Raw genomic sequence first — 26596 nt, forward strand, 5'->3', positions numbered from 1 at the left:
TTTTTTGAAATGAATTAAATAGGAAGAGACTAAAGCAAATAAATCGAGAATGGCCTTGTGGGAGAGCAGAGCAAAAGTTGTGACTCCTGTTGGCTTTCTAATTAAAGTTTATTGCCTATAAAACTCACGGTGTCGAGGCCGCTTGTTTATAGCACTGCAACAGCTTCTATATATAAAAGAAAAATTAGCATACCGTGTTTATTGAGACCTTTAAAGATTTAAGGAAATATTAAGTACATATAGGTCAATTAAATCTTTTCACACATATTGATTAGGTCAAATGTGGGGTTAAATCAGCCATTGGCTAAATCTATTATTATTATTATTATTATTATTATTATTATTATTATTATTATTATTATTATTATTATTATTATTATTATTATTATTATTATTATTATTATTATTATTATTATTTATTGCTTTGTTTGTGATTTAACCATTATAAACTAAATCCACTGGAGGTCTAAATGTGTTTTTCCTATTTTTCCATACAAACATAGCATTCCTAAAAATATTATTTTATTAAAATAAAGTATATTATAAAATGTATTAATAAAATCACTTATATTTAAAACAGTGTCAGTTTGTCTGACTCATTTGTTTAACTAAAAGCAGATTATTGTGTTTTCTTTTGGAAATATTGCACAAGAGAGTTCTGACTGAATATTGCTGGATGAGCTGATTGCGATTCAGTTTGCTTCTTCAGCTGATTCTACTTTGAATTAGCTAAGGAGAGAAAAGCAAAAACATATGCTTTAATGATGACTGTTTAGGAGATCACTGGGATCCACAACATCTGAATGAGTGTTTACAGGATGAATAAATTACACCAGATTCAGCTCAAGAACCAACCTGCACTGAGATGGAGGACATCCAGGCCAGCAGGGGGCCCACATGCTGTTTGATCTAAAACAAATAATACAATTGATGCCAATGCTTTGGGTTTGAAGTAACATCCATCAGTTACTGTTTTATATTTGAATAATTTCATAGATTCACCAAATATTATTTATTATAACGTGTCAAGTTTAATCATTTCTGCTTTATGCTGGTTTGTTGGGGTCAAATTCTATGTTGGAGCTCTAAATGAATTGCTTGATGATTAATTGAATCAATTTATTTAACTTTCCATAATTATAAACTTAATATAATAGAATGAATCAACTCGATTAAATTATGTCTTACCAATTAAAAGTAATTTAATTTAGAGCTGCTTTCTTTTTATAGTGTGCAAATGGAAACCATTCCAATTAAATAAACGATGGTATAAGTGGTGCTAATCTGTTAAAAGACTGGCTTAGCTGAAATCCTGGATCAGCAATAAAAGACACATTCATTTTAGCTATTTCTACTCATCAAACTGTTGCTAAAACCTTGATTAAACACTTAAGTTACAAGCTGTGAGACATTTACATGGTAATCTGTCTGAATAATTTTGCAGTATGTGATGCAAAAAGAGGAAACCTGCAAGAGGCAGTTTCTGAGATAACAGGCAAGCTTTATGGGGAAACCAGATACATCCCTGCCTCCATGAATGCACACACACAGAAACTGACAGGGGTGATAGGTCAAGCTGGCTCTCCTCTCCTCTTCCAGCAAGGAGAAACTCCTGCCAGGTCAGGAGGGGGTCAGGTTTTAAATGACGGCATGGCTCATAAAAAATACATTAGCAGCTAAACAGGAAGTAAGTTTGTAAGTACTTGGGAAATCCAACAACAGGTATGGTTAAAGACATTAGGAGATCATCCATAATGAAGGTTTGATACATATTTTCCTAATATAAAACTCATAGAGATCATTCAAAACAGTCTTCATCTAGCATTTTAACAATGCTTCATTTTGAAGACAACCTTTATAATTTACATTTCTTCACAAAAGATGAAAAATATGATAAGGCAACTAATCATATAGTACATTTATCATAACTTTTAATGGGCATTTATTTACATTACCCTGATATTTTAGAAGGTCCTCAAAGTGGTAATTCAGTTAAGTCAAAATATTTGTTTTTCCATATTTTTTGAAAATGTCTGGGATTCATTATTTCATTTAATGTCTCAGACAGATCAGCAATTGGTTGATGTATTCCGAACCTTTGGTTCATATAGTGTGTTATTCATCTTTACATTTCTGTCAACTCTGCCATCTGAGAAGATCAATGTATTTCAGAAGAAAGCTTGTTTGTCAGCAGCATGAGATGATAAACACCTGCAAGAACAGTAAAATTAGTCAAAATTGGAACGACAGCTCTAACCTCTCTATCACCTTTCTCATAAACAAGAAGCTTTACAGTTCAAACCTATACTGTTTGAAGATGGAAAAACAAATAAAGGATATTGTCATAAACACCTCCAATGAATCAGAAGGCACAAGTTTCACACTGCAAAAACCATCTAGAATTAAGTAAAGAAATTCTTAAATTGAGTGTAGAGAGTAGATAAATAAGATGATTTGCTAATTAAATTAGTATTTTTACTCCTAAAACAAGATAATTAAATAATATGCACTTGAAATAAATTTTATTTTAAAAGTAAATTGTCTCGTTCCATTGGCAAAGTATCTCAATTACCTCATCAATTCAAGAAAATAATGCACTTAATTTAAGCTAAAAATTACTCATTTAGATTTTCATTTTTTGCTGTGCACTTGGTAAAAGGTGAGATGGATATTCATTCCTCCTCTACTCCGACACTTAAGAGCAACCAATTGCCTAAAAAATTCCTCCAATTAGAATATTAAACGACCTGTGTATATTTAATCTCTTAAACTGTATGGCTATTTGCACAACTGCAAACGTTTTTTTTTATTTTTACAAAACCAATGAACACCAAAAAAAAGAGGATGTTTGTGAAATCTAAAGTAATATCATAAACTGTTCATGTTGAAAATCTGAAAATGTTCACTAAATAAATAAATTAATAAAAGTATGGTAAAAAACCTTATAAGAATGTCTAAATTTTCAAGAAGATCATCTATCTATCTATCTATCTATCTATCTATCTATCTATCTATCTATCTATCTATCTATCTATCTATCTATCTATCTATCTATCTATCTATCTATCTATCTATCTATCTATCTATCTATCTATCTATCTATCTATCTATCTATCTATCTATCTATCTATCTATCTATCTATCTATCTATCTATCTATCTATCTATCATTAGCTATGATTAAATGTTTCATTGCTCTTTATGCTATTAATTATCCCTGTTTAGATTTACAGCTCTGGTATATTCATAAACCACAAGCAGCTTCCATCTGAGTGAAAAATAAATAAAAACTCTCCCACCACGGGCGTCACAATGCGCCCATTAAGTCAGAGGCAACGAGCATATTTGGCTCTTGCGATAGATATATGATCCTGAATCAATCAAAAAAATATTATCCCCTAGACTTTATTGTTGTATAAAGAGTCGGAGGCCCATTAAAGCATCAAGTCCGTGTCTGCAAAGGCACTCAGTGACAGGAAGACACCCATAAACGTCATTGCAGCTTGTCCTGAGTGGACGTCAGGCGCGGCTCCTGGCGTGGGGCCCCATGCGGAACCAAGAGGTCACTCTCAGCAATAATCAACTAGACTTCCGTGTGTGTGAATAAGAGAGAGGCTGAGCTGCAGCTTCTTCCGTGTAGCTGCTGTGAAATCTCTCTTCTGGTCCACCGAGCGCAAGCTGTCATTTCTGTCCACGATGCGTGGGATTCCCGACGAGTTAACGACGCTGATTTCAGGTAAACTCGTCCATGGGATTATTGTTTTTTTTCTTGGTTAGATTTTTTTTTTTTTTTTTATCGCTTGTTTTTACTCAAGCCGGTTTTGGTAGACCGTTTAGAGAAAAAGAGGAAGCATGATATGAGAATGGATACTTTGGGTGTTTTCAATCTCCATTCCTGCCAAACATCTATCTGCTGAAGCTGTGGGTTCCCACCTGGTGAAGGATCTATGGAAAGCCGTTTGGTCCAATTACTTGTGATCTGTAACACGTAGGAAGCATTTATATTGAATAAATTAGTAGAATATATTTATTTTGCCAAAGCGTATTTCCCTGTCCACATAGGTGACACCACAAGAAGGAACTGAAAGTATTTGTTTAAGGTGAATACAGACTTAAAAATGTATGGTTTTTCTTTTAAAGGACAAAACAGAAGATGTGCTCAAACACCTGGACTATAGATCAGGAGATCAGGGTTTGTTGTTACAATCATATAATCCGAATCAGGGCATATATGAACTTGGACGGAAATGTTAAGTCCAGTGACTTTTGATCTGGTTTTGGATGGTTTTGTTCCAAAAATGATTTTGCATTTCTCTGTACTGGCTCAGATATGATGGGTACGAAAATTCAATTCAATTCAGTTTATTTATCTAGCGCCAATTCACAACACATGTCATCTCAAGGCACTTTTCAGTTCCCCAGATCTCACAGTCACATTTTGAGACAAGCAACACTGATCTCCACTAACCACCCCTTTACCAACTGCTGCACACCAATGATTAACTGGCTGGAGGAATATTATGTTATTCTAAGTCTTGGAGATAATACCAGTTTGACTGCTTTGAAAATATTTGTGGATAACCAATACTCGGAAACTAAATAAGGGCTTCCCATAACACTTATCTGAAAATGAAAGTTGTGCAATTGTAATGTGTGCTGTTTTTCTGTCCAAAGTTAGTCTGTTCAAAGTTAGTTGCATGAAGAGCGCGTGGACCAAATCATTTCCTCTGCTGCTTCGTTTGAAGTTTCAACTGTTTAAAAATGGAGGGCTCTGAGATACACATTGTCAGATGCAGACCAGTCTCCTGAAGTAACACTGAAATGGCTTTCAAATGCAGTTGTTGATCCTGAGCTTCAAATTCCCTTCAGCACCATGATCCACCTATCTCCCCCTAGCTGGGCCATAAAAAGCCACAATCCCCAGAAACTGCTACTAGCTCTAAGAAAACAAATAAAAACAAATAAGGATAACCAGGATATGTAAATCCCTTTATTGTGCCACAATGGGGAAATTCACTCTCTGCATTTACCCCATCCTCTTAGGGAGCAGTGAGCTGCCATTGTGCGGCACCCGGGGAGCAGTGTGGGGTTAAGGATCTTGCTCAGGAACCCAGAGTTCAGGCTGTGGGGATCGAACTGGATACTTGAAACCCTCTCAGATCACAATTGCAGTCCAACACTACTGAAATAGATAGGGTTAGTTACGAAAGCTATTCAGTGATCCTTTCAACCTAAGTTGTAAAACCAAGAGAAAAAAGTGATTTAATAGAGAAGTTTTTGTCCTATTATTAGTTCATTCTTGGGTTGTCATGGACACAATCATCTGCAATACAGCAATACATGTTGTCCGACAACAGTTTCTAAATTCACTAGCGCCGCTTCTCCTCTTAACATGGTAAAGCTCTCCTGAGCGTCCATGACCAGGCTACACCTGATACAAATTAGCCATTGAGCTATGGCAGTCAGTCACTGCTGCGAGCCACTTTTAGACACAACAGGCAAACCTGTGGCAAGGTTGGCGGAGGGAAGAAAAGGAGAAGACGATGAGAAAAAGAGAGCAGAGAAAGTGTGGACTGCTGGAAGAACTGCGGTGAACTGGTGAAAGAAAAATTAAATGGCCATTTTAAAGATGATCCTGCACATTTTGAGGAAGTTTGCCTCAACCTACTGCTTTGTTGCAGCATTCTCCACCATGACCATAATCACAAATTAATATCCTTCCAGGATATTACCCCAGTTTTAAAAGCCTTGCAGGGCAGCGTAAAGCCCACTTCTCTCATTAGGGCATACAAAAGAAAGAAAAAAAACATTCAGTTCAGGCGTTTTATAAAATATGTGAATCAGGAAATTGTCTATATACCAAACTGAGCGATTGTTGTTCTCTACTTAAAAAAAAAATTAAAAAGTCAATGTATAACATGGATGAAAAAACACACATGCATGCATAATTATGTTTAAAGTAACAGATTATAATAAAAAATGTCTCTGGACTTTTACTGGTTGTTAATTTTCTTTATTCAGACCTGGCTGATTTTTAATTGGTTACTCCTGCAATACAGCATTATCAGTTATTTCCTTCAGATTACTTTTTTTTTTTTTTTTAAACCTTGTAATTTGTACGGAGCCTCTCTGATGACATGGACAAAAAAAAATTTTAATTGTGGCCACGAAGTAGTATTTCCACGCAATAAGTATAATGTGCGCACGAAATACTACTTCGTGGCCACAATTAAACATTTTTTTTGTCCATGTCATCAGAGGGGCTCCGTAAATTTGGGAAATTCTGTAATGGAAATCTAAACCTGAGCTAAATTTTAATTTTTATGATACATTTTTAGTAAAAAAAAAAAACATCTATCACACCAGTCCATAGTTTTTTTTATTGATTTTATCTGTTTACCTTGAGATTTTATTTTCTGCTTTCATTTAACAGATAGTATAGTAATCTTATATCAGATTAATAAAACAAATGAGGTAAATCATGTTTTTCAGCCATGTTTAAAGTAAATGTGATACATTCTAAACATTTGAGACTTGTCATCTTTTTTAAGAATATAAGATCATCAAAAATAGGAAAAGAAGCAAAGGTGTGTTCAAGAAAACAACAAAAACAAGCAGGACAGAGAAATGTGCTTTAGGCACTTAATGTAATATACAGAATAAACAATGTTTGAAATAAATGCCAGCCAAGCTGACCTAGAGGGAATCCTATAAGCTATAGACCCACCCAATCCTGCAGATTGATGCAGCTATCTGTTGCATCAAGGTGCATCTGTTGTTCAGCCACATGATTGCTTACTAACCCCAGCTGTTTAGCAACATCCTTGTGCTTCTTGTGATGTCATCAACTTATATCCACACAAAGTATATTTAACACTTTTTGTTTTCCTTCAGTCTACTTTTTGATTACTTGTCACCGGGTCAATGTCCATCTATTTTGTAGCGGATAAAAACACATCAGTGGATTCTATCTTTTTGATGCATCTTCTGGTACTTTGTTTAGATTTGGAACAGTTCCTCTGTGATGGATTAAAAGCTGAAAATTTAAGCAAGAAGGCAAAAGAGCGGAAGGAAGCCTTAATCAAACGAATCAAAGAAGTCAAACTAAGGTATTGCTGCATGCACTGTGCAAACAGTGAAACATCCCCTGCTATCACTATTGTTTAAAATAATCAAGTACTTTAATTATTCATGTTGTAAACTACTAAAAGATATTTATTCTCTTACTTACAGCTTTCCCCAAGATTTCAAGGATAAAGGTCAGTATCTGTATTTTTTATCTTTAGATTTCTGTTTCTTTCTTCTTTTGTGACACGAATTGTAAATTACAGCCTTAAAATAGGTAAATGGAGAGCCTTCATTTTTAATTCATGAATGCTTAACAGTTCTCTTTATTCAAATCATCTCTTCATACTTTGGAAAAGGAGAACCTTGCTTTGACAAACTGCCAATATTTGGTAGGTTTACAGAACCACCTCATGCAGTGCATCACAGCTCATGTTTTTGCTACAGTAGGTGGAGACGATTCAGAAGAAGATGAGGAAGTTGACAGCAACAACGACGCTGCCTCTATGCACTCGGAGCGCACGGACAAGGATGAGGAAGGATGTGAAGGTATAAGACCCTGCCTGCATATCAAATGGACTGGCTGAAAATGGCAGAAAAAGTCACAAAGCCTGCTGTTTGGAGAGACTGATTTTGATTGGCGCAGTGAGGGAGATGTTCTAACTGTAACTTGGCAACATACTTGGGAAGCAATTCAGGGGCACAACTGCTGCCCCTCACTGCCTCCCTTCACCTCCCACCCCCTTGACAGCTAGAGTGTATTTTACTGCTCTCAGCCATAGTCTGGGGACTGAAAATTATGGCCGTGCCTGTAGTTTGTGCAATAACATCCCCTCCAGTAATCCAACATGCTTCTTGATGGCAATCAATGCAATATTTCATACTTACTGTTTAGAGAAAAGTACAAGGGGATTCTTTGTGAGATGGTGATTAGAGGGCTTGGGGGTGGGGGGTTTATGGGTCTTAAGCAGCTGCCACTTTTATGGCTCCTCTTTCACACAAAGCAACTTTGACACAGCATTTGGACATTTGCATTGAAGTTGCATACTGAGAAATAAAACTGGGGTGAGTTGAGCTTTAACGACTTATGCTGTTAATTATTATCCAATAAACAAATGTGTCATAAGTTTGCCTGAAATTTTCATTGACACCATTTTAAAGGTAAAAGAACAACTTATTTTTTAATACTTTAATGTGTCAACGGGATGATGAGATTTATGATGCATGAATTGTTTCGGTGCAGATTACTTTTTGATATATATATTTTTGGTCTTCTACAGGTGCCCAGCAAGCTGTGGCAGCTCAGGACCTGACATCTGTCTTTAAAGCAGGGTATCTTGAAAAACGCAGGAAGGGTAGGTTCTAACACAGCCTGCAGCAGTCACATAATACCAGGCAATAGTATTATTTGAATTTTGCTCACTTTTTATCACATTTTGAGCCATGGTATTAGTCTTTTTTCTTGATAGATCTGCATATAGTGGTATATAATTGTAAAGAAAAAAGATTTCTCAAACCTTGTTACCCATTCTTAGTTGCAACATATCTTAAACCCAGTCCAGTTAGGCCGTAGAGCATTTGGGAAGAATCATTTTCAGATTTGTTTACAGTATGGACCTTCACTGGGCCTTTTTTCACGCATGTATATACTTTGTTGTGAAGCCACTGCTTTTATCCAGCCTCTCAGTGTTCATCCAGGTTTATTCTGCTTATTGCTGCATTAGCTCACTTTCTCTGTCCTTCCTTTAATGTTTAATTTCCTTTTCTCCATATTAATCATTGCCTAAACTGTTAAGTTTTGGTTAGTCTGATAAGAGCTTCCTCTTTCATTGTGTCCACTGCATGATTAGGGTTTTCACCAAAAACTGGTCAGAAGTATGTGAATATTTGTTTAATATTTGATCATTTTAGATTATTATCTCACCTGAGCTGCAGAGCTTCACAACTCCTCCAAGGTTACTTTAGGCCTCCTGGCTGATTCTCTGATTAATGCTCCTCTTGCCAGGCCTGTCAGTTTAGTTTCCACACGCAATGGATACCGATGATGGATTAGTGATTTCTGTGAAGATTTTAAAATTTAGGATAATAATTTATATACTAACCTCCTCAACCAGATTTCTGAAAGATCAAATTGATTTATTTGTCTTTATGTTGTCTTTTCACCAATATTCTCTAAATAACTTTGAAAGGCCTTAATGGGGTGGCTTTATTTATAATCTGATTCAAGTACACAGGTGGAAATGCTTTCGCCATTAGCTAGCCTGACTAAAATTTTCGTATTTTATGCGTATTTAGTTACAGGTCGCTGAATACAAATGCATGTTGCATTATTTGTCAACAAAATATTTAGAAACAATTTTTTTGTTTGTTTTCCTGCACTGTTAAAGCGGAGTGCTTTATATTGACCAATCGCATAAAATCCCGAAAAATATACAGAAAAGCTGTGCTGCAAAATTACAAAAGTGTAAAGTGTTAAACGTTTTGTAAGGCATTGTATGCTGAAGAAACATATTGTTCCAAAGTTTGGTCTCCTGTTTCACTATTTAACTTTTGCACAAAAATGTGTTTGTTAGAGGGGTTTGTATGATGCAAAACAGCATGTATTATGATCCATGATCTATTATAAAATCCTACAGAATACTATAGCATGCAAACAATGTCATGTACATTTTTCTGCAAAAAGGAAACAAAATGCCTCCCCGGATGAAAAGCCTTTCATCCATGACAATTCTATTTCTGTCTACAGATCACAGTTTTTTTGGCACCGAATGGCAGAAGAGATGGTGCGCTCTGAGCCATAACACCTTCTACTATTATGGCAGTGAGAAAGGTCTGGACTCTGCCAGCAAAGATTTGTTTAGGTTTATATGCGCTATGCAGATGATAAATTCTGGTATTGTTAAAACACTTTTCCAGACAAGCAGCAAAAAGGGGAGTTCAACATCGATGGCTACAATGTCAAAATGAACTACACCTTACGGAAAGACTCGAAGAAGGACTGCTGCTTTGAAATGTCGGCTCCAGACAAGCGGGTCTATCAGGTGAACTTGCCTCACTGATTTTGCTCGGTTAAATCAAACCTGGGTTTCGTTGCACCAACACACACATTTTATTTATATATATATATTCATGTTCCCTTAAGTTGAACGTTTCCTGTTGCATACATTTAGTACTATTTGTTTATGTTAATTAATGCATCCGGAACTGAATATTGCACAGGCTGCTGTTTTACTTCTTTTCTGGTTTCAGTTTTGTGCGTCATCAACGAAGGAGGCTGAGGAATGGGTGAAGCAAATCGACTTTGTGTTGAAAGGTACATGTTTTCACATTTAAGTATTTTGTTTAAGTGGTTCTCCAACTCTCTTTTTGTTACCATTGCTACCTTACCTTACCTTACCTTATTTTTGCCTTCACCTTAGAGATGAAGGCCAAAATTCCAAGGTGCTTGGAATGCTTTCTCACTGACTGGCCTAAAAAAACAAAATATGGCTGCTTGATGTTTAAAATGCACTGTTGTTACTTTAGGGACTTTGTTACCAGGTTGAACACATTTTCAGACTTCTTTAACATTACTTTCAGAAAAGAGACATATCTAGTGACTACTCACAACTTTTATACGTTGCTCTAACTCTTAATTTAAACCTGTTTGAAGCAATCTCCAACTAGATGACAAACAGAAAGTCACTACATTTGTAGTTCTAAACATTTCTGGGGTATCTTACCACCAAGATATAATTCACTTTTCCTATAGTGTGCATTAAACTATATGCCATATTGTCAGAAATGTAAATTAGGTATTGATATAGTGAATTCTTAAGTTGGCTAATGGCTATGTTCCTTCTTGAAGAATTTGCAACATAGAGACGTAGCAATATCTGCTGCAGTAGTTGTAGTTGCATCACTTATGGTTTCTATCTCATAAAATTTTCATGCACATTGTACTGTGTGATCCTTGTTAGTGAACTGGTCCCTTTAGTGTTTGAATGCATACAATTTAATAAAATCCAGTCTACAGGCTGTACTGCTAATACCAGTTAGCATGGTACAGGGCTTATATTTAAGGTTTCCAACTGTCAGCTTCAGTGTTATAATATTGATTTTCTGACTTTAGAGGTATAAAAAAAACAATCCATCAGCAGCTGTTTGGTCACTAAAACTCTCTTTATGTCATCAATTAAAGGTGTGTTTGCCTTGTAAATAATTAACACAATAGTTTTCACCTTAGTATCTAAAGACAAGCCGCATATCACCAATGATGGTTTGAGCACAGTGTGAGAACCTAAGCTCTGTTTCATCTGTAATTTCTAAAATGATTTCCTTATAACCAACATGTCCCAGGAGAAACTGTTATTTATCTTTATCAGCAAATCTAACATTTTTAAAAGATGAGATGCAAGCTAAACGGCGTGTTCTAACCTTTCTTTTGGTTATTTACACGATTAGACATGACGGGTATTATCCCAGAGGAAGAAGAGACGGAGTTTTATGATGATGTTGGAACTGTTGCTCCTATCGAACCTGGTGAAGACATCTATGAAGAGCTGCCAGGTCTGACTACACTCTACCGCACCTGATGATGCTATTTCCCTGTTACAAATGTTGCTGGTCTTTTTATAAAAGTTTGTCAGAACATTTGAATCCTAATGATTTACACTGGCTCTGTTTTACCACAGAAGAGGAGATGCCTGCTCCAGTCAAACCTCGCCCACAAGTCACAGCCTCTGCTAAACCTTCTCTTCCTCCTACTCCAGCAGCTTCTCCTGCTCCTCCTACGGGTATTTTCTAAATATAACTGCAACAGAAGTCATTAATTACAGTAGTTGTATAAAAGACTGTGATAAACACATTACATGTTGTCTTTTGAGTGAAATAGAAGTTAAAAAGCTGCAGAAGAAGAAGTGACACTGACAAAGGAAGTTGCTGTGAACAACTGAAAGTCAGCCTAATTACGGAAATAACCTCACTTTTCTTGCTTTACTTCCTTTTACAATAAGTACTGTAGCATGTTAAGGCACCAGAAATACCTTAACATTTTTAGCAGAACAGAAGGGTTAGTAACCAAGGCAAAATAACTACAGTTCAACATTTTTCCTTCCAACTATTCTACTTCTATTATATTCCAATAACTGTGAGTGGTAAAGACATCTTAACAATGAGAATTTTTACTTACCAAAAATAAAAGATATTTTTAAATATATTCATTTTTTAAACCTTTTTAAAGATGCTTTATTTGTCTGACCTGTTTATAGATTTTATACAGGTTTTAAAATCAGGTGTGTTACACACTATTTGGAATTTGGCTACTTTGAACTCTGGACCAATTGGACTTTGTTTCCAAGTTAATTGTTTGTTTGTTTTTTTACTTTTTTTTGGTTGAGTATGACCTAGTTGACTGAGAATCTTCCCCAGCATATATTGGAGGATTTTTAAAAAGATTCACCCTGTCCACTTCAAAAAAATAAAATGCACATGCACAACCATGTACCTGCTCCCGAGAGGGAACGACTATTGAAAGTGTGTGAGAGCATGCACGAGCCCATTTCTCCTTGTGAACGCTCTTTTTAAAAGTTGCTTTTTGCACTGCTTACAAGCTTACTTTGCAAAAGATTTGCAATTTTTCCACTATGTCATACTCGCCATGGTAAGCGAAAATGGGGATGAGCACGTAGGATGGCCTTACACAAACATATCACTATAGAATGATTGACAAATAGGAGGACCAACAATTTTGATAAAAAGAACACCCTCCACCGTACCTTTAAGAAACTCCTTAATGTGATCTTTGCTAACATTTTATGCTTTATACTTTTCATTTAAAAAATATTCAAATACCCATTTGTGTCAAACTGGAATGAAATGATGAAGTGACACAAAATAATCCTGCTCCTCCAAGTAAGATCTAAATCCTAATTCAGTAAAGTGTCAGAAGGTCCCATCCAATTTTTCCAGTCTATCAATCAAAACTTTATGATCAACAGTGTTAAGTCAGAGCTTAAAACCTTGTTAGAAGTATTGTAGACATTCCTATGAATACCTTTAGCTTAATATTACTTTGTGCTATTACAAATTATTCGGCAAACAATGGTTTCAGCAGTTTGCTTTAACCCAGTAAATAAACAATTATATGGTTCTTCTGTATTGGCTTGCTCTGTTATCATACTTTGTGGCTGCTGATTTAACTTAGAAACTTTGATATCACCTTTGTTTTTATTTGCACAGTTGACAAGAGCACAGACTATGCAAATTACTACCAAGGCTTATGGGATTGCACAGGGGACCATCCAGATGAGCTGTCCTTCAAACGTGGAGAGGCGATCTACATCTTGAGCAAGGTATGGATAGAGAAACCTTGAGTGTCGTCGATTACTCCAGTTTTTTTTTTCCCCTGTAGAGGATGGAATAAGGAGAATTATTTCAGGACATATGATAAAAAAACATCCGGGTTTGATGTCTGAATGGTTGTGCTTGTTCCTCAGGCTGAGGTGATGCTAAAAGATAGACAAGGCTAGAGGGTTTTTCTCTGGAAGTGATGAGGGTGCAGTTAGATGCATCCCAGCAGAAAGTGTTTTAGAGCTGTTGGCACAGTCTGCCTTTAGCTGGCATGAAGCCTCATTCCATTGCTTCCATCCAGACCATTTCAGCGCTCCGTCACTTCTGCCACGCTAGGCGCTGTGCAGCCCCAAGCCCACACACACGTCTCTCATACATCTCTTTCACCTCTCTAAATAGGACTGTGTGTTCTCAGGAAACTCAGACTTTGCATTCAGAGCAGGTGAGGACGTGTAGGGGACGCACAATTTCCGAGGCTTGTCAGCCGGCGAAGCCTGGTAGAACTGAGGACCGTTCTTTAACTAAACACTGCAACCAAACAGGAGTCCTTTTGTTCTTGGCTGTTCCGTCTGAGCACCCAAATTGGATTTTGTTGATACATTCCACATTTGGAACAGTGGTCTTGAAATATGAGGTGGAATTTCATACTTTTACAGATGGATGTCAGTCAATGTGGTTTGTTTAAAGAAAACTGTGAAATACGCTCTATCTGGACAGGCTATATATATGTTTTCTAGTTTAATTTCTATGATGCATGAAGTCAACAGGGACACACTGCTGACAGAATGCCAAGTCACTTTTCAAGTTCAAGTCTGCCATCTAGTGGTCAGGAATAGAACTGTTTCATTAACTAAAATAATAGATGGGTTCAGAGTAGTAATTACTGAATAAATATATATTTATGTCAGCCTCGAATCAAAATAAATGACTTAATGAAATACCTTAAATCAAATGATTGAATAGAAATTTCTTTCCAAGTTTTTTAAGTGTTAAATACAGTAAATATGTTACATGTGTTCTATTTTATTAACAAAAAATTATATAATCAAAATCAAATTAAAGTATATATATTTTTATAAATCAACCAAGTAAAAAAAAAATCAGATCAATCTAGATGCACAAAGTAAACACTCATGATAATGTTTATTAACCAAATCCTGGTTTATTGTTCGTAGTTGCTGTGAGGAAAAACACCAAGAATCAAGTTGCCCTTTCATTGCCTGAGAGTCCCATTAGCTGAAACCTTGGTGTTGGGGGTTGTGGCCTGCTGAGAGGGCAATGACCATAAAACCTGTCTGGACCTCTGCAGCTAAAAGCTTGTCCGTCTCCTTCCCTCTTCCACAAGTCTCCTTTTTGTCCCCCTTTGCATTGCTTCCATCCCCCACTGCAGAGTCCAGTAATAGGTGTGGTGTTACAACTACAAGACCCCCCCCAAAGTCAGACCCTAAAAGCAAGGCTAGCTGTGTGAATATAATGCACAGCCCTTTGCTTTCCCTCTAGACACATATGGAAAAAGTAATTTACAAGCATATTTCAAAACTTCTGGTTCTGGAAGCATGTTTTCTCATTTCATCTTCATGAACTGATGCGACTAAAGATTTTCTTCTTGCAATCAAATTATAACAATGTGCTGGTGAGCTTCGGGTGTTTGTGTTAATGTGCTGGTGTTCTCACAGGTTGTGGTGCCATTAGTCATCCACTGCTCCGTCCAGTCATTTCCTTGTTGCGTCCAGCGCCCACTCAGCCGTGACTTATTTGTCAGCCAGCCAACTAAACAATGAGGTGTTGCCTTTTTTCAAAGACTTGAGGCAGGAAGTCATAACACCCCCCCCCCCACACACACACCCCCACACACACATACACACACACACACACATACATTCAGTTCATTCAGTCAGCTCTATAATCCTTGTTCAGTAACTATTAAGTGTAATGTGGAACATTTCATGCAATTAATTACAATGCATTTTTTTGCTTGTATATATTATTTGGTAATAAAAGATAATTAAATTATTTCAGATCTATAATCCCGTTAAAACTGTTTGAATTGTACCAATGAAATGCACCCAAAAAATTGCATGAATTTTATATGAGTACACTTTTATTAAGTGATTCTGAGTGGAAAATAAGTTTAACAGTTTGGAATAAAATGACTAATAACATTATTACTAATTAGGTCATATGTTCTTTAATATTTAAATAAATAACAAAAATCAAATGTTGTTTTGTGATGGGTGTGAACTAAATTTAATAAAGTTTTGAACCTATTCTTCAAAGGTAGCATGTAAACCTTTTTACAATGAAAGAAAAGATATTTGTTGTTAAGATAATTTTTTATTGTCAATAGATAGCCGCTTAGCTTGCTAACAAACTTGACTTTAGCGTAAGAGCATTTGAAAACATGATGCACCATTCCTTTTTTCAATGGCTGCCTTAGACCTATGAAGCTCACACTGCATAGCATGCTGGGCTTTTTTATCAGCATTATAACAAAAAAAAAAGATTTAAAACATTAAAACGAATGTCTTTCTTGCTCTGAAAAACAAACCTTTACATATTTAAACATTCTGATGGTTTTGAATTTTTAATACATCAATTGAGTTTATTTATTATCTAAAATACCAATATAAACAACTGAGAATAAATTCAACTAATAAGAGTAACCAAACCAACAGAAATTAGATTAAAATTAGTATTAAGTCATAATTTGTCATCAAATTAATAAAAAAATCATACTGTAAATATAGCTGTTATTCTACAAGACAATTATACGCTAATATGGTCATTCAATGTTTAATGATTCATATTTGCAACCCTGTAAATATTTTTTTTATAGTATAGTGGTCTATCTTATATCGATCTCTACTAACATATAGCACAAACTTTAAATATTTTATACATATATATATATATATATATATATATATATATATATATATATATATATATATATTTTTTTTTTTTTTTTTTTTTTTTATTTAAAGGTCAACTCCAACTCCATTTCATATTGGTTCTTTACATCTAAAGCAATGACTTGCAGAATAAGGGGGACCTTGTTCTGGCTCCTGCTTGCCTCTGAATTCTTTCTGTCTTGTCAGGAGCTGAGCTCCAGTCTTGATTCATGTCTGGAAACTCTTTGATGTGAGGTCAGGCTCTTGTCCAAAATGAGAGAGATGGTCTCAGATCTCCTCTCATGCTGTCTTTCTCTCATCTCTGCATGCTGACTGTCATTTGGAGCTGTTTCCTATTGGACCTGGGCAGATTTATGTGCAATGCATATTGATGAAGGCTTTTAAATTATTTAACTTTTTGGCATGCATTAAAATGTATATTTGCAATTTCAAACCTGATACCAGTAATAATGAGAAAAAAAAAAAAAAAAAAACTAAACAAGGTAAAAAAACAAGCTGTGGATAGTTATTTAAAAAAAAAAATAAGATAGCTTCATGTGTTACAGAACAAAATGAAGGACCTAGTAAAACCTTGAGATAGCATGATTGCCCCATTGGCGAACAATGGTTTAAAATGACAGGAAATGTGTGTCTCATTTTTAAGAAGTGATCTCTTACACTTAAAAATATATGCAGGATGTTAAGAGGCAGATAATGGCATAGAAAACTGTTAGACATATGTTAGACATATATTTTAGGTTCAATGTGGGTAAGAAAAGTTACAGAAAGGCAGTAAAGTGGAACATGGTTGTGGTTGAAACAAAAAAAGCAGATGGAAAAAAAATGATATAATCAGTTATACAACTAAACTTTTTTTCAAGCCATAGAGGCAGAGTGGCTATAAAAAGGATGGAATAATTGAAACGGAGGCCTAAAATAGCCATAAATGGATTCTATAATCAAATTATTGAGATACAAAAGAGTAATCAAAATTTTATGCAAATCTAGAGCAAAGAAAAGACAGAAACTCTGAAAAATATCACTAAAATCAAGCAAACACGATTAATATTCGAATGGGTCTACAGGTTACATAAGGAGATACTTGATATGTAAAATTAAGCAAAGGGAAACAGAATTTAAGGATGTTAAATAGTCTTTTGGATGGTTTTCTGTGTGGAGCTGCATCAGATCATATTTTTAGCCACTGCCTTTTATTCATCTTTGTGTCAAGGGCCTTTTATTTCAATATTACAACCTGAGACAGACAATTACACAGACACCCTTGGGTATGATTCAGCCCATAATTGCTTCTTTCTTGCTAATGATTAATTAAACAGTTTAAAAAATGTAAGTCAAACCTATAATTCTCGTTTCTGTACTTCTAGGAGTACAGCAACTTTGGCTGGTGGATCGGAGAGAAGAACGGAGCCATCGGCATCGTTCCTAGGGACTACCTGATGGAGCTGTATGCCATGTAAACCTGCATTAGGTTAACTTGCTGACACGTCATGCAACCTCTGCTTGAGCCACTTGTCTGCTGTTGCAATTTTTTTGGATAAAAAGACTAAAATAAATGCCCTGTTTCATTATCAGTTAGTCTGACAGTTACAAAAATTGTGATTTGACTAAAAAAGTATTTTCTTGCAATTTTTCTATACCTTTCTATTTATTTTCCTTTGATCCTATTTTGAAGTTATTTGTTATACCATTGTAGTGTTGCTTTTTGCAAATATAATAAAAAATTCAAACATCAACATTGTATTTTATGTGTTCTACATTAACTGGTTTTTAAACCACAAGGTGGCATTGTAGTTGCTTAAACGGTCAGAAATTACCATTGTGAAAGGACAAAAATCCTTGCTGGTGGTTTACATGCCACATTAACAATAATCCACATATTACAAGCCATATACTCACATTATCTGATAAATTGATACAATAAAACTAACCCACCCATTTAAAACAATCAAACACTTCTGGAATGTACAATTTCTTGTTTAAATTGTTAAAACTTTATTGTAATATTTTTTTCTTTTATGTTCAGCATATCTGTCCCACACTTCAGAGATCTTTTATTTAAAGCACCTGGGAGACATTGCTGGGCAGAGGATCACTGCAATGGCAGATGGGAGGTTGTGCCGCCTGCCTGACTGTAACGGCTGAGGTGTACTAATAGGACAGGCAGCCACACAGAAAGCAGGGAAGGTTATCACCCTCTGAGGGGCTGTTGACAGCAGGCGAGGTGGCGTTATCCGAGGAGCGTTCCTCTGAGGTTACATGCATATACTGTACATGTTATTTTTTATGCCAAAAACCAGGCCTGAGTTTTAATGCATCGTGACGATGTGGCCTTGTCAGGGGTTTTCTCAAGGTTGGAGGGTGGGGGGGGGGAATGGAAAGAGAAAAGCATTCATCAACCAATAACTCACTGTATCTATTTTTTTTTTTTTTTTTGCTGCCGTCTCTCTGCTTTGTTCCTGTTGAGTGATGAGCCATAGTCCTCTGGGTGACATTCAAATCAAACATAAATCCTGATTTTTATGGCATAGTGCAGCAATAAAGCTTCCCATCTAATTGGAGATGTAATGAATTACTATAATTACTTATTGAATATACAGCACTGGAAATAGCTTTGTTTTGGGGCAATGCAGAAACCGGATATGACAATTTTGGGGTTTGAAACAGTTTGTATATTATAAACAAAGAACATACTGCCTTGCAAAAATATTCACATCCCTTAACCTCCACATACCTTTTCACATTCTGACCACAGAAGTTGGTTAATTTTGTAAGCAAGGAAGATCAGTGCAACACAGCACATTATTAAAGTCAGAGCTATCATTTGACAAATGTGGTTTGTATTTGCAGTTAGCCCACCTGTGACGATGCTTTGTAGAACATTTTTAAGCTGCAAAGATAACTGCAGGTCTTTTTTTGGTCAAAGATTTGGGCAAATGGAAACTTAAGTATTTATCTTTTCTTCCCCACAAAACAACTCAGCTAATTCAGATTGAATAGATAATCTATATAAACAGCCATTTTTTCTTTTACTTCAGTATATTCTTAGTTGGATGCAGGTCTAATCTTTAACAGGCTTATTCTTTCCAATGAATATACTTTGATTTTAACCATCCTGTTGTAGCTCTGGCTTTATGTTTTTGTTTCTTGTCCTGTTGGGAGGGAATCGTTTACCTCAGTCACAAATCTTTTGCGAGCTCTTTTGCAGAAATTAAGATATTATCTCAGACACTTAATTTCAGTCACATTGCATTGTACAAGACTAAGACTAAATGTATCTATACAGGCCTTTAAATGGCAGTAATACACCTAAAATGGGTTTGCCGCCATACCAAAGGAAGGAGAGAGATGCAGCTAGCATGTAGATCTATGCAAGATGGTAAAACTAAGAATTTTTGGGACCTAACTTCATAATTAAAGTTACAATAAAGTTCTGCAAAAATGAACTAGCAAGCTTTCAAGGTCTTAAAAAAAACTGAAACCGTAGAGTGAAATATTTACATGCTTGTACTTCTCGCAATGGAAAATCCAGTGGTGAAATCATTCAGCCTTACTCTGTGACCTGTGGCAAACCGGCCTTTTTTTAACTTTATGAAACAATAGCTCAGTTCACTGCCGCACTCTGTAGAAGTGAAGATTTGTGCCCTGTGTGAAAAAGTCATGGTTCTGTAAACCGGTTCCCCCACCTTGACTCAGCTGTGGGTCTCTGCAGGCTCCGCCAGAATCCCTGTGGTGCTTTTGCCGGTTTTCTATAATAATGCTCTCATTGTTTAGCCTGTAGCCTGAAATGGGTTGTCATGTATTAGTAGGTCTGCAGCTGTTCTTTAGTCTTTCCTTTTTCATATAATGAGTTAAACAGTGCTCTGTGATGTCTTGAAAGCTTGAAGATTCAGACTTCCCTGCAACTTTATCCCTAACCTGCTTGCAGTGCTAATTGGTCTTCATGATGCTGTCTGTTCACCATTGTTCTTCAACAAACCCCTTACAGAACAGCTGGAATTATAGTGAAATTTAATAAGTACCAGATGCTAAGGCCCAGCCATTGATGAGGACTGATCTATGCGCCTTAGAGAGAAAAAAAAAGACTGGTGCAGTGGTGTCGCAGGTGTTCTGTCAGAACAACATATGCTGACAGATCTTGATACGCTTAGATTTTTATGTACCCTGAATGAATTCAGAGTCACAATGTAAACCACAGCCATTTTAAACATGAAAACAAAATCGAACTAAAATGAAATTTCTGCACACACCTTTTTTTTTTTTTTTTTTAAACTATTAATGTAACTTAGTTTAAATTCATATTGACTAATATGGTTTTAGCTATAGAGGCTTCTTCTCTCAACATCCCAGAAACATCGTCATATGTCATTGTTTCACCCCCAATTAAATTCATTACCTTATAAATATTTATCTTTCACACAGCCACCGGAAACCGAAATGTGGTTCCATCAAACTGCAGGTGACTGGGATATCAGGATTTTACCATTTTATTTATATAAAGCCAATTCACAATACATGCCCTCTTGTCATCTCAAGACACTTTACATAGACAATTCAACTAGATCATACAGTCAGATTGGTTAAACTTTAAACTAGCTGACTGCATAGACACATTGACTCAAAAGCGATCCCTCACACCAAACATGCATGAAGAGACAGTGGAGAGGAAAACTCCCTTTTAACAGGAAGAAACCTTCAGCAGAACCAGGATCAGTGTGAGCGAAGGGCGACTGGGGTTCAAGGAGACAGAAGCAGACATACAAAAAGAAGAAGAGATACAAAGAATTACTGTTAACTAGGTTGAAACAAAGGGTGAAATGGGAACTGATTGATGTTTTTGTTGGAGTTTTGCCTGTTTTCTTAGGCCCAACTACAATATCTATAAACAAAGATGTTGATGGCAGGAGCACAGCTGATATTTCTGTCCAGGATGGTGTCACACCCAAACAGGAAAAGACAAGATGAAGCCAATATGACAGGGAAATAGCAGAGACAACGAAAGTTTGGGGTTGAACTAAAAAATACAGCAGAATGGGAGATTAGAGACAGAAAGAAACAGAATGATGAGAAGTGGTCCCTACATCCTCTAACAGTCTAACCCTATCAGGTTTGGACTGGTAAACTGTGATACCGGGCCCGGTGGGCCGGTCCATACATTTACTCTCTGGCCAAAGCATCTACCTGTGACAGTAAATAACTCCAGGAGCTCAAGAAGTAATACAATATCAACTACTTAAATGACACATGCAGTATATATAGCCCTTCCTTGTCATGCACATCCTTGTGACGGTTGGCATGTGGTGTAATTTTCTATTTCTACAAAATGTAAAATCCTTGCAACATTATAATAAAACTAAAATGATTTCTTGAAACCAAACTACGATGTTCCTCTTATATTTGGCAAATTTATCTTAGAATATTTTCCAAAAATTTGTTGCGGTGCATGATGGGGTTTTGCATCTAAAGGCTAATGTTTCCCATCTTAGGTGCATTTTTGGCAGTTTTTGGAGGTCATGATTGACGTTAAGTAGTAGTCACTGTCGCGTCCGTGTTATTGTGGGGGGGTCAAAAACAAAAGGTTTACACTACTCTCTAATGTTACATGTATGATTTAGAGAAATAAAATGGTTAACTAATTAATGATACACTTATTAGTAAGTGCTGTAATGTATTTCTTCTACACACTCAAACAGCCCAGGTGTTTAAGCTTAGGATTATGTTTTTCAAGTTTCTTGAACAACAGTTTTTCTTTTTTTTCTTTTTTACATGTAGAACTGCGGTTGCTTATTGGCATGGAGTTTGCAAACTGTTAATTGGCTTCTCTAAATTCTCCTTAGGTGTGAGTGTGTGCTTGAATGGTTGTTTGTCCTGTTTGTCTCTGTGTTGCCCTGTGATAGACTGCCCAACTGCCTAGGGTGTATCCCGCCTGTCACCTGCAGACAGCTGGAGATACTAGAGTACCAGCATCTCTGTCGACCCCCAGCTGGGGTTAAAGCGTGATGGATGGATGTACAACTGCAACTGGTTATGAGCCAACCAACCTGCTGTCACCACACAGAGCCCATGATTTTCTGGCAAAATCAAACAGATAATAATTTCTCATTGTCCGTCAACGTTAACCCTGTAAAAATATGGATAAATCTATATGAGGTAAATATGTGTACTGTTTAGTCAACTTATGATCGGATTCTACAACGCCTGTACATTCAGACACAGTCAATTAACAATGAGTCAAAACAAGAAAAAGAGATGGCTATTTTCTTACATGCAGCACTGTGACAGTGCTATTACAACATGAGATGTAGAGAAAAAGTGTCCATTGTGTCCAGATTGACTGTTCAGTCCAGCACCATCAGCCTGCCTCATTCATTATCTGAAAAGTTAAACAGCGTGCCTCAAACAGAGCTACAGCAGAGGAGACAACTTATACAGTAAGAGCTGCTCTGCAGGCAAAGGGAGAGTGAAACTGGTTCAAGTAGTGTACAGAGATAGCTGGAAGCTGAGCAACATAACACAGAATGAAGTAGGGGGTAAAAGTTGGATGCTGACTGATAAAACCTAATTGTAAGCTCCTGCTTAACCATTATATCTACCCAGCAAGACATCAAGTATCTTTAGGATCATGATGAGGGACAAAGACCAGAGGGACTATTATCTGAGCTCCAGTTGAGGTTAAATGGCCTGGCATAGGAAGTGTAAATAGTTCCCTCTCTCTGAGTTTCTAGTTGGATTTGCATATTATGTGATAAAATCTGGTCAAAAAGAAAGTGCTTAACATGCTTTGTAACTTTATATGTCCTTCAGTTAATCACATTGAAGGACTCATTGCTGCAACTTGTGGAGGTGGGTTGCTGTTATTTAAATGGGGAAATTAAAATAAAAGAAAAATCAACCAGTTGTGCGAGGTATGTACTAGTAAAGGTTAGGTTTAGGGTCATTGTCAGGGTTTGGGCATAGAAAGGGTTAAAAATGATGTAAAATTATTGGGAGTCCTTACTACCAATATTTAAACGAGAATGTGTGCGTGCGTGTGTGTTTTGGTGGGTGTCATAGTGCTCATAATCCTTCTTCCCCCCCTCCCCAAATTACACATTTGCAGATCCTACAAATTTTTATTTTGTGGTTTCTTCAGGTCAAACTATTTCTTACTTGCCTTATTTTGTTCTTCTCCTTTTACTAACTCATAAAGATACAGTATATTCCTATACCCTGTATGCCTCCTTTTACATCAGCCTCACTTGGCCTAGCTCTACTCCATTAAAACCAATTTTCAAACATTTCCATTAGAACTTTTTCTGTCCCGGTACTGGCTTTTTATTCAGTCCTGCTCAAGTAAACGCGGAGATGAGTCTGGCTGATAAAAGCCAGTACCAGTACTGAAAGAGCAGAGAGAATGAGAGCTATTTGGCTATTATTTCCTGATGATATTGATGAATGATAAAGAATAATCCCAATGTAAGTTATCACCAAACCTATCCTATTGTGTCCCATCATAGGTGAACTGTATTTACTTATATGCAGTGCTAGTTGCCTTGTTTTTTATCCAGGGGTACTACGGTAAAACTGATGAACGATAAATGCTTTTTAACATCTAATGCTTGAAAATATTGCTCAATCATTATTTACTTTTGGAGCTCTGTCATATAAAATACCTCAACACTCCAAACTTACCTAATTGAAAAGAAAATTGTTCAAGGGGTGCGAAAACTTTTGCATAACATAATTTCTTTACAGCGGAAATAGGGCCAGTTTTTGCCCTTATGAGCACATCTTCTTAATATTTGGCAAAGGGGTCAGGTTGTCATTGGCAAACAAGACTAAAAGCTGCCTCCTATCTTTAAGTGCCAATAAAAAGATATCCTTAATGGATGTCAACTTCACCCCCTGTCTCTTGTTAGTTCTAGACAGACACATCTTCAATATATACAGGTGCTTTTAATGCAATTTAACATCAGGGTATAATGTTTAAAGGATAAATGCCACAATGCCATTAATCTTTCAGAGCAGTGAATCACATTTATAAGAGCAGAATATCACTAATTACTAAGATTTTTTACCATAAAGACACATCCTCACAGGTTGAACATATATTAACAAAGATGTTGGTGAATAAAAAATTCAACACTTTTACCAGCAAATTTGGATTCGTTGGTAAAAGAAGGAAATTTTAGCTGTTTTCAGGTCAGATAAAATAATTTGTAAAAATGATAACTATGACCAAAATTATTGATGCAACAAAGAGTTTGGATGCAAATGTTATTCTGACAATATCAATCAGTGCATGCATTTTTGTTGACTATGATCAGTTGCTAGACAAGGTTGAAGTTTAATCCATGCCACTCTTTGAGAGGAGATCATGATCAAACAGTCAGCTGCTCCTCACCACAGCTTTTTGGAGAGTTTCTGACAGGAACACCTCAGCCTTATTTATGTGATAACTCCAAGCTTTTTGCAGGATATGCATCACTTACCCCCATCCCCCATATAAAGCCCTATATGTCACCGTTCAATTATAGCCCCCCCAAACCTTGGTCTACCCCTTAAAGTCTAAAATGGTCACTACTTAACTGCAAGTCATTTTTAATAGAGGTCATTTTCTATTAACATAACTCATGGCAGCGGTTAAAATACAGTTTCTACAGCTGGCTTTTGACGTTTTTAAAGATATAGAGTATTGAAACTGAAAGCTATCAGCTGTCATGGCCTACAAAGCTTTGCAAAAATATTAATACATCTTGAGCTGTTTCATATTTTAAGACAACACCTAACCAAAAACTGCAATGAATTTGATTGGGATTGTATGTGATTGACAAAAAAATATATAGAGAGCTACAGTGATTATATCAGGGGTGTTTTAAGTGTGGCCTGTGAGCCATTGGCGACTACTAGAATTCTGGGAGGTTCCAGACAGCAAATCAAGAACACTACAAATCTGACATGCCAGCACAAAGGATTGACTGACACAGATGAAAAGCATACACTACATCAATAACATAGTCTTTATTGCCTATATGCTTTTCTTTAACGTCAGTATATCAGACAAAGAACATCTGACCTATACCAGAAACAGACTCTGTTGCATTAATTAAATAAATCTGGCTAAATAGGTGTGCTTTTTTATGAAGAGTAAGCCATATCATAGTTTTCAACTGTTTCTGAAAATAAAGAAAAAAAAACTAGACCATAATAATGATTTTAGAAATTACATGCTTGTCCTTTACTTTGACATGTTCTGCATGCATGACTTATGAAACGAAATCAGCCGACTTTGATCCAAATCAGTTGAGGTCCTTAGCATGTATCTCTTTTCCGGTAGTTTGCTTTCTTTTTAGACAGAGAAAACTCCAAATGCACCAAACCGCGTCACTATACACCAGGTGCAAATATTCAATCTGTTTATTGGGTAGTTGTGGGCAGGACACAATTATCAAATGTAAATATTCTGGTATATACATTTGCAGATGCTTCATCATGGGACCAAGGGTAAATTAACAAACAAATTAAATAAAGGTGCTGTTTTGTCTGACAATTAAACAAGAGAAAAATACAGAATGCAGATAGTAAGTCAGTTTAACTAATTAAATTTAAAAGCAGTTCTATATTGTACAGACGGATTGGGAGAAATTGTTTTTTCCAATACATTGAAAACATTTATCTCCAGTTAACAAATGCATGTTGCTTTGTGTCACAAAAAATAAATTAATTTGAACCTTTTGTGTTTAATGTGGCTAAATGTCAAAAGGGAAGTGAATAGCTTTGTAGAGCAATTTTTCTCTCTTATGTTTTTAATGATAAATCATTATGAAAAAATAATTCATTATGGACTAAATATAGAAAGTAGTATATTATTTACTATCCAGTTGTGCTCCCATATTATCAGTAGCTGGTTTCTTTTGCCCAACTGTCTGTCCAATGATGATGCCAATTTTGTGGTTTGGTGATTCATGAAATTCATGAAATCCAGTTTTCAACCTTATTGACCAGAAACTCGCCTTAAAGACCATCACATCCCCACCGATTCCAAATGAATTTGCTGCTGTTGCGAGCAGGGTGGTCATTTTTCACATATACTCTCCTGTATACATCACCGCTGCAGACAGGGCTCACAATCTAGAGTGTGGGTTTCGCAGCCAAAAGCTGTCAGGAAGACCAGAGATATACCCTGACATGTGAGCAGAGATAAATCAGGCTTATCAAAGTGACAGTTGTTTGTTCACCTGCCATAAACATCTTTCACATCTTGCTCCTGCTCTATCTATTTGCAGATTATTTACACGTCTACCGGCTCCTCAG

The 26596-nt window shown here is 36.2% G+C and overlaps 1 protein-coding gene across 2 annotated transcripts; it reads left to right on the plus strand.

Annotated features, from left to right (window-relative positions):
* Positions 1-3494: 3494 nt before the first annotated feature.
* On the plus strand, positions 3495-18039 carry skap2 (src kinase associated phosphoprotein 2). 2 transcript variants are annotated; one of them, XM_038269438.1, is made up of 12 exons: positions 3495-3735; positions 7003-7108; positions 7233-7258; positions 7515-7613; positions 8345-8419; positions 9811-9894; positions 9981-10105; positions 10314-10377; positions 11508-11612; positions 11738-11839; positions 13284-13396; positions 17671-18039. In XM_038269438.1, exons 1-12 carry the CDS (start codon positions 3696-3698, stop codon positions 17761-17763), a joined length of 1032 nt encoding a protein of 343 aa, XP_038125366.1. In that variant the 5' UTR covers positions 3495-3695; the 3' UTR covers positions 17764-18039. The 2 variants fall into 2 exon arrangements, with proteins under 2 accessions (XP_038125366.1, XP_038125365.1); XM_038269437.1 differs by having other exon boundaries at positions 3502-3735; positions 7512-7613.
* Positions 18040-26596: the final 8557 nt, after the last annotated feature.

This window comes from Cyprinodon tularosa, unplaced genomic scaffold (assembly GCF_016077235.1).
Source record: "Cyprinodon tularosa strain WSP-4 unplaced genomic scaffold, ASM1607723v1 ctg73, whole genome shotgun sequence".
In the NCBI taxonomy this organism is placed as follows: domain Eukaryota; kingdom Metazoa; phylum Chordata; class Actinopteri; order Cyprinodontiformes; family Cyprinodontidae; genus Cyprinodon; species Cyprinodon tularosa.

Coding starts and splice junctions, on each gene's coding strand:
- skap2 (XM_038269437.1), top strand. CDS start 3,696: ATGCGTGGGATTCCCGACGAGTTAACGACGCTGATTTCAG. Junction 9,895..9,980: donor CTATTATGGCAGTGAGAAAG/GTCTGGACTCTG, acceptor ACACTTTTCCAG/ACAAGCAGCAAAAAGGGGAG. Junction 10,378..11,507: donor AATCGACTTTGTGTTGAAAG/GTACATGTTTTC, acceptor TTACACGATTAG/ACATGACGGGTATTATCCCA.